The following is a 14,859-nucleotide window of genomic DNA, read 5'->3' on the forward strand; positions in this document are numbered from 1 at the left end:
TTTATCATGTACGGTAAATAAAGTGGCATTCACATAATCCTAAAATGAGGTTTTAATGAATACATTAACTGTAACATTTTTCCTAAACCCTTATAATTAATCACTTGAATTAATGCTAAATTAATCATTCAGCATCAGTTCCTAGTAAAGATGATTATTTTTAACTCATGTGTTAAATTCATCAGAATAAAAAATAATCTATTTCCCCTTCTTTATTTCTTCTTAGACAAGCTGTTCTTGAAGACGACCTGCTATTTAGTGATAAGAATATTTGGACCGGACCTCATAAAACTGTGAGTATGCCGGCACAGTAACCTGGGTCCGTTGTTGGGACGTGGGGGCAACAGGAAAGCTGCCAGGCAGCTGCTTCCACTTCCAGCAGGATGTACTCACTGAACAAGGGCTTGAGCTATGTTCCTGTTCTTGTTAGTAGTGGAGCATTCAGACCTGACTCACATCTGTTGTCACTGGAGGCAAAGGCTCCCCCTTGAATTACAGTGTGGCACCTAGCTCGATTTCTCTTCAAGAGCATCTCAGAAGGAATTTTACCAACAAGTAACCAGATCCTACTGTCTGGACCTAAGCATTTAACCCTTTCTCCTGAGCTCCCCAAGGAGCCCCAGCCTTTCCCTTCTCTTCCAGCTCCAGTCCCAGGCTGTGTTCTTCCTAGGCTCTTCTCCTCTCTCCTTCCTCGTGGGTTTCCTGGCCCTCTCCATTTCCCTAGCCCCAGCCCATGCTTCTCAGGTTCCCGCATGCGTGTCATTATCATCAGTCTGTTTCCTTCTGTCTCTTATGTTTCTTTCTATTTTGAGCTCAGGGGCACTGAATCAGATAAATGATATTCCTTCCTATTCATGGCATTTTCTCATCAAGGATCTATACATGGCTTTCTTATATTTATTATTTAGTTACTTAGTTACTTTGAATAATGTAATTAGCTTCCAAATCCACCACCCAAAAAACTAAGTCTAGGACCTTAGTTATAATTTACTCTAACAATCCAGTTCCCCTGTCATTCTCATGCTTTTCTCCTTCCAAGTAATAATCTCCATGTTCATCTTTCTCTTGCTTTCTTTCTTGTAGTTTTCGTATATGTGTATATATACTTATGTTAATATATATTATGTTAAATTTATATATATTTATGCCAATAAATATATGTAATATATATTTATATATAAATAACAATAAATATAATAAATATATGTAATATACAAATATATGCAATATCAATAATTAGTATATAAGAAATATGTCAATAAAATATAGAAAATTAATCTTAATCAAATATTATTGGATTGATATCTTAATGATTAATCATTATAATTAATGATAATATAATTACATAAAATAATTAGATTTTACTACATTTATTATATATATATTGCTTTAAACCATATTTTAGTTATTTCTTTAATTTATGAAGGGGGTATCACAATGTATATAATCTTCTGGGACATACCACTTAGATTTATATGTCTAAGTTTCAACCATAACATAACCTAGTGTTGTTGCTGTAGCTCATTCCCTCTGACTATATAGAATATTGTGCCTCTACAAGAGTCTGTTCCTTCACTCTTCCATTGATGGGTTTTTGGGTTGTTTACTGGTTTTCTCTCTTGTGAATGATATGATGAATATTCTTATGTGATTCCTCTTTTATATGTCATTAGCCTCAAAGCAGAGAGTCTTGGAAGCATCATTCCCCACAGCTAGGTAGCCTAGAGTGGCAGAATTTTAAGGACAAGAGGAACTTAAAATCATACAGTCCACAGTGGTCACGAGTGCTTGGTCATGCTCTGCACCTGCCTCTATCAATATGTACCTCACTCTGTTATGGTAAATGATTTCTAATGGCCCCAGATCTGTGAGTATTTGGAAGGCAGGAACGCTTTCTTTTTAACTCCTACTTCTATTACTGTCCCTGCCTCCTAACTGGATTCTAGGCTTCTAGGTCTGCTCATTGGCCTGCAAGCTGACAGTCCACATTCTAGCTGGCCAATATCTTTTAAATGCCAAACTAATATAGCACAAACATGAAATTCTTCAGTCTTCATGCCTTTTGCAGGATTCCTTAGTGACATACACAGGGCTATTTATAAATCAGTCCCTGAGGACATTTTCAGATTTATCCTTCCATACTCCAAACCACTTGTAATTCTCCACACACACACCAAATGTTTTGGCCTCAGGACATTTGCATAAGATGTTCGCCCTGTTTGATGTATACGAAACCTCTACCCCAGACAAATTCTATTTCTTTAGACCTCAGCTCCAGGGTCACTTCCTCTGGAAGCTTTCCTGACCCTCTGCAGAGTAAGACAGACATGTCAACTGCTGCCACCACCACCACACATACACACACACACATACACACACTCTCACTCACTCACTCCTAGGACCCCGTGCAAACCCCTGGCACAGCACTTACCCCACCTTTGTGTAAAAGTGTGGACTTTTCTGAGTCGCTAACTAGATTGAAAGCCTTCTGAGAGCAAAATGCTGAATATGTAGAAGGAAGGGAAAGAAGGAAGAAAAGGGAGGGAGGGAAGGAGGGAAACAGGAAGGGAGGGAGGAAAGGAAGAAGGGAAGGAGGGGAAGAAAGAGAGGGCTTTGAATCTTCAGGGCTTGGTGCTATATTTGAGTCTTCAATATATTGAAGGCCTTCCATAAATGCTTGTTTACTTAATTATTTTAAAAGAACAAAAGTATCACCACAGATGAGCTATGAGCTATGGCTAGACTGCTCCAAAGAAATAGATTGAACATATTAAATGAGAAAAAGAAAAACTTTTTAGCCTATTCATTGAATCTGCTTGTATACCTAGTATAAGCCAAGTGCTCTGGGGGAAATGTCAGCTTGACCAGAGAGGTTCTGCTGGGCTTAGATCAGGGAACCAGAAAAGTAGGTGGGAAAAAATCACAGAAGCTAAAGAGGGCAGGGCATGCGGATACCCAAAAGGGGGAGCCAGAGATTAGTTGCCACGTGTGCTGGGAGCAAAAGGGCTGTGGCCTGGGTTGGTTGAGAAACCCATTGCTCTTCTGTAGCTGCCTGGAGAGTGGCAAGTGCAGGAGACATTTAAGCACAAGGATCAGAGAGGACAAACAGACACTATACTAGGTACTGCAGATGTGAACTGTACAAGGGACAGTCCCCACCTCAAATGACAACAAATGAACACAAGGTGTTAGAGAAGAATGGTGCGTGCAAACCACCAAAAGAGGACCACACCCTGAGTAGGTGTCGGGGTGAGGAGGACATTTTTTACTTTGAGATGACTCAAAGTACTAAGACAACAAATTCTCATTAGTATGGGCTGGGCCATCTGAAGAAAGACAAATGTAAATCATCGCTCTTCGTGGTTCTGTCCACCATTAGCTTGATTTGTGAGTAATTTTCCAGTACTCATATTAGTTGTTTGCTGGTAGACATTTCTTCTCTTAGAGTGTGCCCTTCTTACAACTTGTTTTAATCAATCACACATAGTTTTGGGTTGTTATAGGTGCTGAAAATGACAACCTTATGATTTAGTTCTACCTGAATTTCAGACTTCCAGTATTAAATGTGTTTCCTAACCCAGAGGGCAGCCCTCCTCATTATTTCATACCAGCCAATTCTCAATGATTCATGAACTAATTATTCAGCAATTACATTTCCTGCCCATTGGCAAGCCACAGGATGTTTTTGGGAAACGGGACACCTGAGCACTCAGGCACTCCTCCAAGAACCTGGGTTGTGCCGGGAGGGACTACTTCCAGCAGCAGCCAATCTTAGCCAGTGCCAGGTCCTCCTCTACTCAGTTTTGACTTCCATCATGCCATTTGTTGCCATAGCAAGGCTGATGCTTGTCTTCTGTACATCTCACCTTGCTTCCTGGGATTTATTTATGCTTGCCTCTAAATCTTAAGCCCTTGTATTCCAAACCTAGGAACTCTCAGAGATCAGGAGAGGCCTAAACTACTAACATTTTTTAGAAGAAAATGTGTAACAGGGTTTATAATATAATACACCTTAAATGTAATTAATGTATTTTTTGGACACCCAAAATACAAAGCAATATCTGTGCCATTCACAAGATAATTACAGCAGTACCCCCTTATCCAGAGAGGGGTACATTCCAAGGACCCCCAGTGGATGCCTGAAACCAGACAGTACTGAACTATATATACTATTGTTTTCTATACATACATCCTTGTGATAAAGTTTAATTTATAAATTAGGCATAGGAAATAATTAACAAAAATAGAGCAATTATAATAATACACTGTAATATAAGTTATATAAATGTGGTCTCTTTCTCTCTGAAAATATTTATTGCACTGTACTCACCCTTGTGATGATGTGAGAGGAAATGCCTAATGTTGAAATGAAGGGAGCTGGATGACAAGGCACTGTGATGTAGAGTTAAGTTCCTTTTTTATTTCATTATGTCCAGTTATCCGGCATATAGTACACCACGTTTTTGTTGTAGTGTTCAACAATTCATTAGTGGCATATAACACCCAGTGCTCATCCCAACACAGGCCCTCCTTAATACCCATCACCCAGGGATGCCTGGGTGGCTCAGTCAGTTAAGCATCTGCCTTCAGCTCAGGTCATGATCCCATAAGCAAGGAGCCTGCTTCTCTCTCTGCCTGCCACTCCCCCTGCTTATGCTGTCTCTCTGACAAAGAAATAAATAAAATCATTGGGAAAAAAAAATCTATCACCCAGTCACCCCTCCCCCTCCCACTCCTTCCCTTCTGCAACCCTCAGTTTGTTTTCTGGAATCCAGAGTCTCTTATGGTTTGTCTCCCTCTCTGATTTCTTCCCATTCGGTTTTTCCTTCCTTCCCCTGTGGTCCTTCATGCTATTCCTTATGTTCCACATATGAGTGAAACCATATGATAATTTTCTTTCTCTGTTTGACTTATTTCACTCAGCATAATCCCCTCCAGTTCTATCCATGTCAATGCAAATGGTGGTTATTAATCCTTTAATTAATCCTGATGGCTGAGTAATATTCCATTGTATATATGTACCATATCTTCATTATCCATTAGTCTGTTGAAGGGTATCTCAGTTCCTTCCACAGTTTGGCTATTGTGGACATTGCTGCAAACAAATATTGGGGTGCTTGTACTATTCTTGACCTTCAGAGAATATGTTAGAAAGAGAACCATCAGCTTCCAGACCACAGTTGACCACTGGTCACTGAAAGTATGGAAAGCAAAATCACAGATAAGAGGAAGACTACTATACAAGATTTAGGGAAATTAATAAATTAATAACATGCTATGGGTGTGGTCCAGAAATGGGATAAAAGTATTAAGTTGCATGAGGAACATCTTTCAGTGCTGTGAGTATATCTCTGTGACTATAGTTACTATTTAAGCTTTCTTTGAAAGTGTTGTCAAGGTCTAAATTTGAGAGCTTTCATGTGTGGAAGGTCCTGTCCTTACTCCCTGCCATAAGCTGTTATTCTCACTGTCTGTTAACCCTGACCTTGCTCCCTTCTTTTGATTTATGGTGATGATCATCCTCATTGACTTCATTCTACTATGATCCTAATCAAACTTGTTAATTAGCTCTGCCAAATGTGTTAACGCCTCCTTCCCCACCACCCCTGCTCCCCCACCACATGCCTCATTCCTGCAGACCTCTGTACCAGTAAGGGTAGTAAAAGGAAGTGAACTAAAATGTGACTATTTTGGTCTTTTTGCTGCTATAGGAAAACAATATTGGGTGGGAATGGTTATTAAGAATTTGGAGATTTCCTAAATGGGGCGCCTGGGTGTCTCAGTGGGTTAAAGCCTCTGCCTTCAGCTCAGGTCATGATCCCAGGGTCCTGGGATGGAGCCCTACATCGGGCTCTCCCCTCAGCGGGGAGCCTGCTTCCTCCTCTCTCTCTCTGCCTGCCTCTCTGCCTACTTGTGATCTCTGTCTGTCAAATAAATAAATAAAATCTTAAAAAAAAAAGAATTTGGAGATTTCCTAAGGATTTCACATTGTCTGAGTTACTTGAGCTTTCTATCCCAATGCTGGTGAAGAGCACACATGCTACTTCTTTGCCACACATTGGCACTTCTTTGCATCTTGTACATTCTAGTGGTCCTACGCTTCTCTGGATTTATGAGGCTCAGCATTTTCTATTCTTGTCTGAAGGACTGTTTCTCACTTTCAGTCTTTTGATGATGAAGCTCTGACTTTAGAGGACTCTGGGAAGAATACCACATACCTAGTTCTCTACTCCTATTCCTCAGCATAGAGACCATCAGCCTCACTCTCTGACTGTGGGGACCCCATTACCAGTCCAGTGATCAAGTTTACTTACTTGAAATTGTGCTCTACTTGCAGAGAAAATGAATAGGTCTTGGATATCATATGATTAGTTAGTGGTCCTGGATTACCACAGATGGGATAGGGGCTGTAGGTTAAAAAAAAAAAAAAGGTTAAGTAGAGCACTATTTATCACCCTCCTGAGCCCACTAAATATTATACCCCCATAAAGACAGCAGTCATCAGTTAAATAAATGAACCATTAAGTTGAGAACAGATGTGTGAAAACAGCTACCCTCTCCTGATTTACTGACACTTAGTAGACATTAGTTTGCTAATAGACTTTATCTTCCATATACAGCTTGCCCCACAATTTGGAAGATATGGCCTCCTTTTCTACTTTAAGTTACCTTTCCCTCCACCTCTCACGAAGGAGCCCTGGGACCAAGCAGATGACTCTCCTTTTCCCTCTTAACTCAGTTGCTCAAAAAAATTAAGACACCATCTTGCCAGGCCTCAGACAGAGATGGCATCAGGACTTGGAAGCCACCAGGAACACCAGGGGAATATTCTTCCCAGGTTTCCTCACTGCATTTCCTGGGTGCTGACCCCTGAACCCCATCCTAGAGATTAGCTTTCCAACTGCCATTCCACATGCCAGAAGATGACATTAGAGTCCCAAGTCACGATGGCTCCTGTTATTCTGGGAACAGCCCAGAATGAAGTTGAAATCTTTAGTACTAATTCTAAATTTCCATGAGAGAGAATCTGACTGATCCTGCTTGTCCAATGTCATCCAATGAAGTTCAATCAACTGGCCAAGAGATAGGGAGTAAAAACACAGTTGCCAGGAACCTGCCCCTATAAGGTGAAGGGGGACAGTTAAATGATCATGTGAGCTGAGAAGAAAATCTAGATCTGTTTCTCTGAGATTAGTATCTAGGTATGAGCAACCTATATTTATGGATGCTTTTCATTGTTTTGGTTTGGGCTGGGTTGGGCTCGAATCCGTGATTTACTTGGAAAATGATACTCCATTTGTTCCTTTGTTTGAAACAGCACATTGTTCTCATTCTTGGTAAGAAGAGTTTGGGAGTGTCAGGTAGGAAATGGATATAGAAGGTTTGTTTTAGCCCCTTCAAACTAGATATAATCCAAAATGTTTGAAGAACACTTTCCTTACACTAACCTTGGGTGGGGGGAAGTCAACTATATTGTATTTTATTCTAAAAGAAATACATTTATTTTAAATGGAAAGAAATTTGGATTATGCCTAAAAATAATCTTAGGTGTTTAAGGCTTTATCACACATGATTTTTTGCTATAAGTCCTAGCAAACTTTAAAATATTATTTCCACCAAATTATAACCCCTGTTCATTTTTCCTTTCCCAGTTTTATTTGTGGCTTCTCCTGAAAAGAAACACAGTGCCCATGTGAGAGGCTGACCACAGCTCAGTGCTGTCCGTGCCCCCTTCCCACCCCCAGGACCTTCTTCTACATAGAGGAGAGAACAACACGGCAGGAGATGGTTGTGATCTGGCAGCTACATGGGGCTGGACTCAAACACCATGCTAGAATCCATTCTGGGGTTTACCTTCCTTTGAAATAGGTTCTATTTCCTAATGCCCAAGAGATCTTAAATAGCCTTTGTTTTGTCCCATTTCCCTCCAGGCTTAGCGCAGATACGAATGCTGATGTGGTGTGTCATACCCTGGAGTTTTGTAAGCAGGACCCCGGCCAACCATTGTGTCATCTCTACCCGCTTCCCAAGGTGAGTGGGTTTTCACTTTGAATGTCAGATTATGATGACATGCAAGCCCTTTGAAAATGTCGTAAAGGGAGGTTCAGCTTCGCGGGCCCAGTGGTTTGGGAACAGAGAGAGGCAAGATGACATTTTCAATTACATTGTGTCAAATAATATTGCCCCGTTTTAACCCGGACCCTTCCCCCCTCTTCACCATGCTGCCAAAGAATGTCTTTTCTATTTAACTCTCATAGACTATCATCTAGAACTGGGCTTGCATTAAGTGGGAAATCTAATCAGCCAAGAAGAGAAGAGGTTAAATTTCTCTCTGACATTTAAAAATCAAGCAGGTCACTTTTATAGCAAGATAAACTCATCCAGTTTGCTCAGGACTTTCTTGGGATAAGTTCTGAAAGTCCCACATCCTGGGAAAACCTGAGCTGTTGGTCACTCTGGCCTGACCTTTACTGTTCTCACCAATAAAATGGGTATAATAAAATGCCTAAAATACCTCCTTCATAGGTTTGCTGTAGGAAGTAAGTGAGCTAATGCACCCAAAATGCTCAGCACAATACCTGCTACATAAAGAAGTATGAATAAAAGCGGTAGTCAGTATCATTATTATCAGTATCATTATTATTCAGAGATAGCTCTTCAGAACACCTTGTGTGCATTGTATCACGTTGGACAATTTTCAATTGGAATGCAGCAGACAAGACTGCAAATGTTGACAAAATTCTCAGCTCACATTCTGGGTGAGAGTATAATATTAGATCTAATTAGGCTTCAAAATACTGAATTTTTGGAAGCTTCCTATAAAAATAAAAGAAAATATAAAAGAAAAGAATATTCTATGCCTCCTATTCCAGAATTGTAGTTTTTCTGTGTATGACCCAATAGGTTTCTGTTTCACATGTAATTTCCTTTTTACTCTCATTGAAATAAATTCAGTTTAACACTTTGTGGCTTAACCAATGAACATGATGCTGCCGACTGACAGCATTAAACATCATCAGCCTGTCCCCCAGAGAAGGAAGAAAAAGGTGCAAATACCAAGAGTATGAACACATGTCATGCTTCCTAAGTGACTGACCACGTGCCAATTACATGTCCCCGAAATCTACCTGAGAAGCTTTGGAATCTACTAGTTTCTAGAAGGGATAGGCATTTTTAAGTTAAAAAATTTCTTTTTCATATGTTCAAATAGCATGTGAATATGGTAATCATAATAATTCATTATTTGATAACGCACAGAGGAAACGTGTCTCTATGTACAACGGCCGGTGATAGGGGTTTTTTGTCATTTCCTTAAATAACATCACGTTATATACACAACACACTCACAGTTATATATAGTCACAAAAAGTTCAACTTTAAACTATCCCACATAAAATGACATTTCTTTATTTTCGTACCCTATGGAGTTTATACTCAGAATACCATTTCCTTGTTTTCCCATTATGACACCCTTTGCAGTTCCCTACTCAGAATGGCTCCAGCCGTCCTAGCTGGACTCGGAGCGGGTGGGAAAATTTCACCCTAGAAATGTTCAGGCCATGCTCCCTGCTCAGCTTGACGTTCCCCCAGTTGCTGTTCTGGACCTTCACTCACCTCCTCAAATCCCCATCATCAGCCTCCCTCCCTACAAGTGCCCCAGACAGGAGGGGCAGTAGCTGCAAACATGGACAGCTTCCCTCTCTCCTGCCTCCAAGATTTCTTTAATAGCAACAACTGATACTTACTGAGGACTCACTGTCCCATATGGTGTTGTGCTTACCCGTCACCTTATTTAGTCCCCCAGATAACTCCAGGATGGAGGCACCATTGTTCATTATGAACCCTTTTTTAATGTCACAGAAACTGGGGTAAAGGGGTTATGTAACTTGCTGAAGGTCACTCCCTTAGGAGAGAACAGAACTGGGATTCGTATCCCTAGCCTGCTGAGAGCAGTTGGTTAATCTCTTATCCGTTGTCAGTGTTTCTGAAAATCCTCCCCAGGATGTTTCTTTGCATTAGTCTGCTGTATTCCCACCACCACAAATAACCAATGTCAAAATCTTGGATGTTTTCCTTTTAATTTTTAAATTAATTATTATTATATTGATTTTTTGAGTTATGATAATAATGTGTATGTAATTTTTTACCCAACTCTGCCCCCTTAACATTACACCTTGATCATATATTTTTTTAATGGCATATATCAGACCTTCTTTTCATTTCTGTGGCACACAAATTACACCTGCAAAGCAGATGTGAATTAGTGGGTAGAGTTACCTACCTACTAAAGATGTAAATAATTTCCAGTCTGCCAGAAGCCTCCCTTACGACTCTCCCTACCCCTACCCCTCAGTGTAGCCACTGTTCTCAAGTCTATCACCACAGATTAGTTCATGCATATAAAGTTCTGTTCTTGAATGTCACGTAGAAGGAATCATACAATGTGGTCTTCTCCATGTCTGGCTTCTTTTGCCTGTGAGGGTCATTGTGTTTTGTGTGTGTGACGTTATCACCACATGAAGGATTCCCACAAGCATCCTTTGTTGTCACTCCTGCTCTACCTTCCTAGTTAGTCCAACCAAATTCTGCTCCTGCCTGCTTTCCAAAAAATTCTCCACACTGATGCCAGAAAGGCCTTTCTGTAAGGTGAATTTGATCTTGAACTACACCTCAGTGCCTTGATGTGGAAATCAGTTTCTCCCTCATCCTTCAGCTGGGTGGGCTTCCCATCCTTCATATCTCAGCTCACATGTTGCTTCTTCAGGGAATGCATCCCTGACTTGTCCTATAAACCCGTCTTGTCAAAGCTCTTGTAGGTCCCTCCACGGAACCTGCCTTGTTTGAAATGATAGACCCGGGCGATTGTCTGTCTGTCCATCTCTCCCACTATGCTGTCACCTCCAGGAGGACTTGGCCTTGGTCACCACTGTACACACAATGCCTAGGTTGCCTCACACATAACAAAGACATATTTGTTGAATGAATAAAGTGCCTCTAGCTTATCCTTTGCATCACTGATGGAAATTCTGATTCCCCTTATTTCATGGACACATTAGTTTTCCCAGTGCCTGTCTCTGTGCCCAGCTTATGATCTCTATATGCCCTACCCATTTAGGTATACATTTTCACTTAGCATTTTAGGATTCTCAGAAAGCCTTCCTGGACTTCCATGGTTCTACTTGGGTACCCCCTGCTGCAGCCAAAATGGAGTGATTGGCTCTTCCTTGAGTTCACCTTAACCTTCCCACCTCTGTGCCCTTGTTCTCAATCATTCCTTCCACCCAGGGTGCCCTGTCATTACCCGGCCCACCCTTTGAGCTCACATCTCTGTCATTTTCTCTGTAGAATAATTCCTAATCCTCTCCGCAAAATGTTAACTCTGTTCTCCACCAACATCTTAAATACCTTTTGAAGTGCTATTATGTGCCAGTGTTGTTCTAAATGCTTTATGTACGTGAATCATTTAATCTTATGAATAGGTATTATTGTTGTCCACATGTTGTAGGTGAGGAAAGTATAGCACAGGGATATTAAAATATTAAGTTTACATAGATTTTCTTATTAAGATATAAGTTTATCAAGGTGACAGGTCTGTGTCTTGCCATCTTTGTTGCCTCCATTGTGCCAGGCATGTGTTTGGTGTCTAGATAATACACCAGCACTGCCCTTGACATGTTTGATCTCATGTAACGGTGCTCCTAGGAGGCGGGGGTTATTTTATGGGGGAAGAAATTGAGACTAGGAGAAGTTAAGAGATTACAAAGCTAGTAAGTGGCAACAAGAGGATTCAGCCCCAAGTCTATTTGTCTTTAAAGCCCAAGTTCTACCCCACTGTGCTCTAGGCCTCACTTGCTACTCCTGCATTATGGTTACTTCTATAATTGAACCACCGATCCTGGGGCAGTAATTCCTCACAAATGGGACTCTACACCCTCAGTGTCCTGCTTTGCATGTGTTTCCGATTCTGGTAAAATACGAATAATATGACACGAGCCATTGCCCCTGTGAAATGCATGCTGTAGGGTGGAGAGAAGAAGGGGGTCCTTCTGCTCCAGGGCTCTGGTGGGCAGAACCCAGCAGTGCAGAGCAATGGGGTCTGACGGCAGTAGGAACAGAAGTAAAAGTGGAAGCACATTTAGGGACCTGAGTAAACTGCCTGTGGAGCAGTTGACATTCCAAGCCAACTTTTTGCCCATCTTTTAGCTGCAGCTCATATCCTTACCTACCGTGTGCTCAGAATGACAGAGCGTCATCCATGATTAACTGAAGGGAGAAACAGTCTACAGTGTTCAGTTGGCACCAGCCGGGGGTTGCGGGGGTGGGGAAGGAGGACCAGACAGAATAGGAAAGGAACAGAAAGAAGAAAATTGCAGACTGCATTGTAAAGACCACCCAGGTGGTTTTTTGTTACCGACTTTGAGGATATTGTTTATACCCCTGCTCTGATCTCATTTGCATACAAAACCAGGCAGCACCTGCTGCGTGAATGCATGCACTCGCGCACTCTTGCAAATGTGCACGTGTGTGCCTGAGCAGCGCTCCGACCCTGAAAATTGAACGTGGTTCTTCCACGTGTACTGTGTCTTTACTAGATCAGTGCTAGAGAGCACCCATCGGGCCAGGAGCGGAGCCTCCCCAGCTTTATGCGTCTCCCTCTGGGCACACCCTATAACTTGGAACAGATGCCCTTCCTAACCACCCCCGAGCTGCAGGGACATGCTACATTCACAGACATCTCAAAGGCATAGTCAAGACCTACTTGACACCACTTTGATCCACATTAAAAGAGAATTATATTCAGAGCATGTGCTCTACTGCAGATAGTTTCTCCTCATTTCCCTGGGGCCTCCAACCCATTTAAAGGGCTGGGAGGCAGAGGGAGGGGGGAGTGGAGAATGAATTTGCTCTAAGAGCCTATTCTTCCAGTTGTGCTTATTCAGTGTAAACATCACCGGTAGGAGAAGGGGCCTTAAGCAAAGGAAGAGAGTAGCCAGATGTGAATTCTATATGGGAAAGGAAACACAGACATATTTATCACTGGGTGAGGCTGAATGCAAGGGAGCCTGGAAATGGAGACAAGGGGCAGATTGGAAAGGCTTCCAGTGCTAAACTAAAGAGTCATTCAAATACTGGAGTGAAAATTCAGCATACAGACTATTTAATACATTTCAAATACAAAAATTCATAAAACAGAAGTAAAATGCAAATATACTGAAATATACCTTAAATTCATTCTAATATAAAAATAAAAATTGGGGCACGTGGGTGGCTCAGTGGGTTAAAGCCTCTGCCTTCAGCTCAGGTCATGATCTCAGCGTCCTGGGATTGAGCCCCGCATCAGGCTCTCTGCTCAGTGGGGAGCCTGCCTCCCCTTCTCTCTCTGCCTGCCTCTCTGCCTCTGTGATTTCTGTCTGTCAAATAAATAAAATCTTTAAAAAAATAAAATAAAAATTACTTCAAAGAAGCACTACATAAAATAAAGTATAATGGGGGTTAAATATGAAATGAAATGATGATCTTCTTTTAAGTCATCTTAGTCTAGCATTGAGGTCATCCTTGAGCTATGAAGAACTTCCCAGTTATTTCTCATTTGTCTTCATCTTCTTATCTCATCTTACATAAATGGTGATTCTAATGCAGGTACCCTATTAATACCAATTTTGAAAAGTAATTCAGAAAAATAGTAAACTGCTGTGAGGGGACCCGTTGCCTGAGGAAAGCATACCAGACTTTGAAGTGGCTTTTCCCAAGTGAGTCTGATTGCTGCAGGAACCCGAAGCTCTCCAAGGCTGTGTGTGTGGAGTGTATGCATACACGGGGAACTCATGCTTTCTTGGGTCCCAAATTACCACAAAGCTGACATAAAAAGGCTTGGGAAGGAGTAAGTTTGTACTCTTTTTGTGAGAAAATGTCACGCAACAAATTCTTGCTGTTCAGCTGAGAGATAAATAAGCTGATCTCAGGAACTTACTTTCGTTTTTTAAACATTAAGGGTAAAATAAAATATCTAGCATCTCTTCGAATATCTCAGGTAGTAAAGTTCAGGAAAAATTACAAGTGGACAGGAAATTGAACATTTTCTAAAATGCATGAATCACTACATTTTGTTCTGGACTGTCAGCTGGGCCCTTCTGTTCCAAAGGATGAGCTGAGCTCTGTGCACAATGCTTTCAGATGTGAAAGCTAATCTTCCCCCAAGGTTTTTCATTGAGTACTGTTTTGTCCAATATGGTGTGTGTTTGTGTGTGTATGGGAGTAAATTTATCTGCTCCATCTCTGTTTAATAAGACCCAAGTCTCTAAAGTCTGCCTTTGTCCTCTCAACATTGTAATGATGACTTGTCTTTTTTATGAGAAAATAAAAATGAATTCAGGGCTCTCCATTAAACAGAATTTCTATTCAAACATGGAAGAAAAAAATTACTTCCTCTGTCATCATCACTACACTGGAGCCTCCGTGGCTACTGTCATGGACAATTCTAGCAAAGTAGTAGCTCAAACCTAAACTAAATAGAAACCACTCTTCCCATTTAGTCATCTGGTCAACCTCTCCAGCTCGTGTTTGCTCTTCCCCTGTTCTCCACCCTAACTCTGTACAGTATGTGAGTGTTTTCTCCCACATTCAAGTTTAGGGCGAAACGAATCATTACATAATACCCATTTTTGTGATCATCAGAGTTTCAGGTTAAGGAAATTTCCTTCTTGAATGATGGCTGATCTTCAACTGTGACTTGGCAAACTATTAAAAAATCAGGTATTACTTGTGAAGGGAACATACATTCCAGGAAAAATAACCTACAATTTTGGACCATTTTTTGGTGTACTACCTTAATATTCTGGAAGAGTTCAGATCCTTTAC

General features: G+C 41.1%; 1 protein-coding gene across 2 annotated transcripts in view; it reads left to right on the top strand.

Annotated features, from left to right (window-relative positions):
- The window catches only part of AOAH (acyloxyacyl hydrolase), a 166,102-nt gene that overhangs the window by 32,848 nt on the left and 118,395 nt on the right, over positions 1-14,859 (top strand). For both annotated transcript variants that reach the window (XM_046021072.1, XM_046021071.1), the window contains exons 4-5: positions 227-293; positions 7,932-8,031. In XM_046021072.1, coding sequence (XP_045877028.1) covers positions 227-293; positions 7,932-8,031 — 167 coding nt within the window. The remainder of the gene's footprint in view (positions 1-226; positions 294-7,931; positions 8,032-14,859) is intronic.

Source organism: Meles meles, chromosome 10, assembly GCF_922984935.1.
Source record: "Meles meles chromosome 10, mMelMel3.1 paternal haplotype, whole genome shotgun sequence".
Taxonomy (NCBI): Eukaryota; Metazoa; Chordata; class Mammalia; order Carnivora; family Mustelidae; genus Meles; species Meles meles.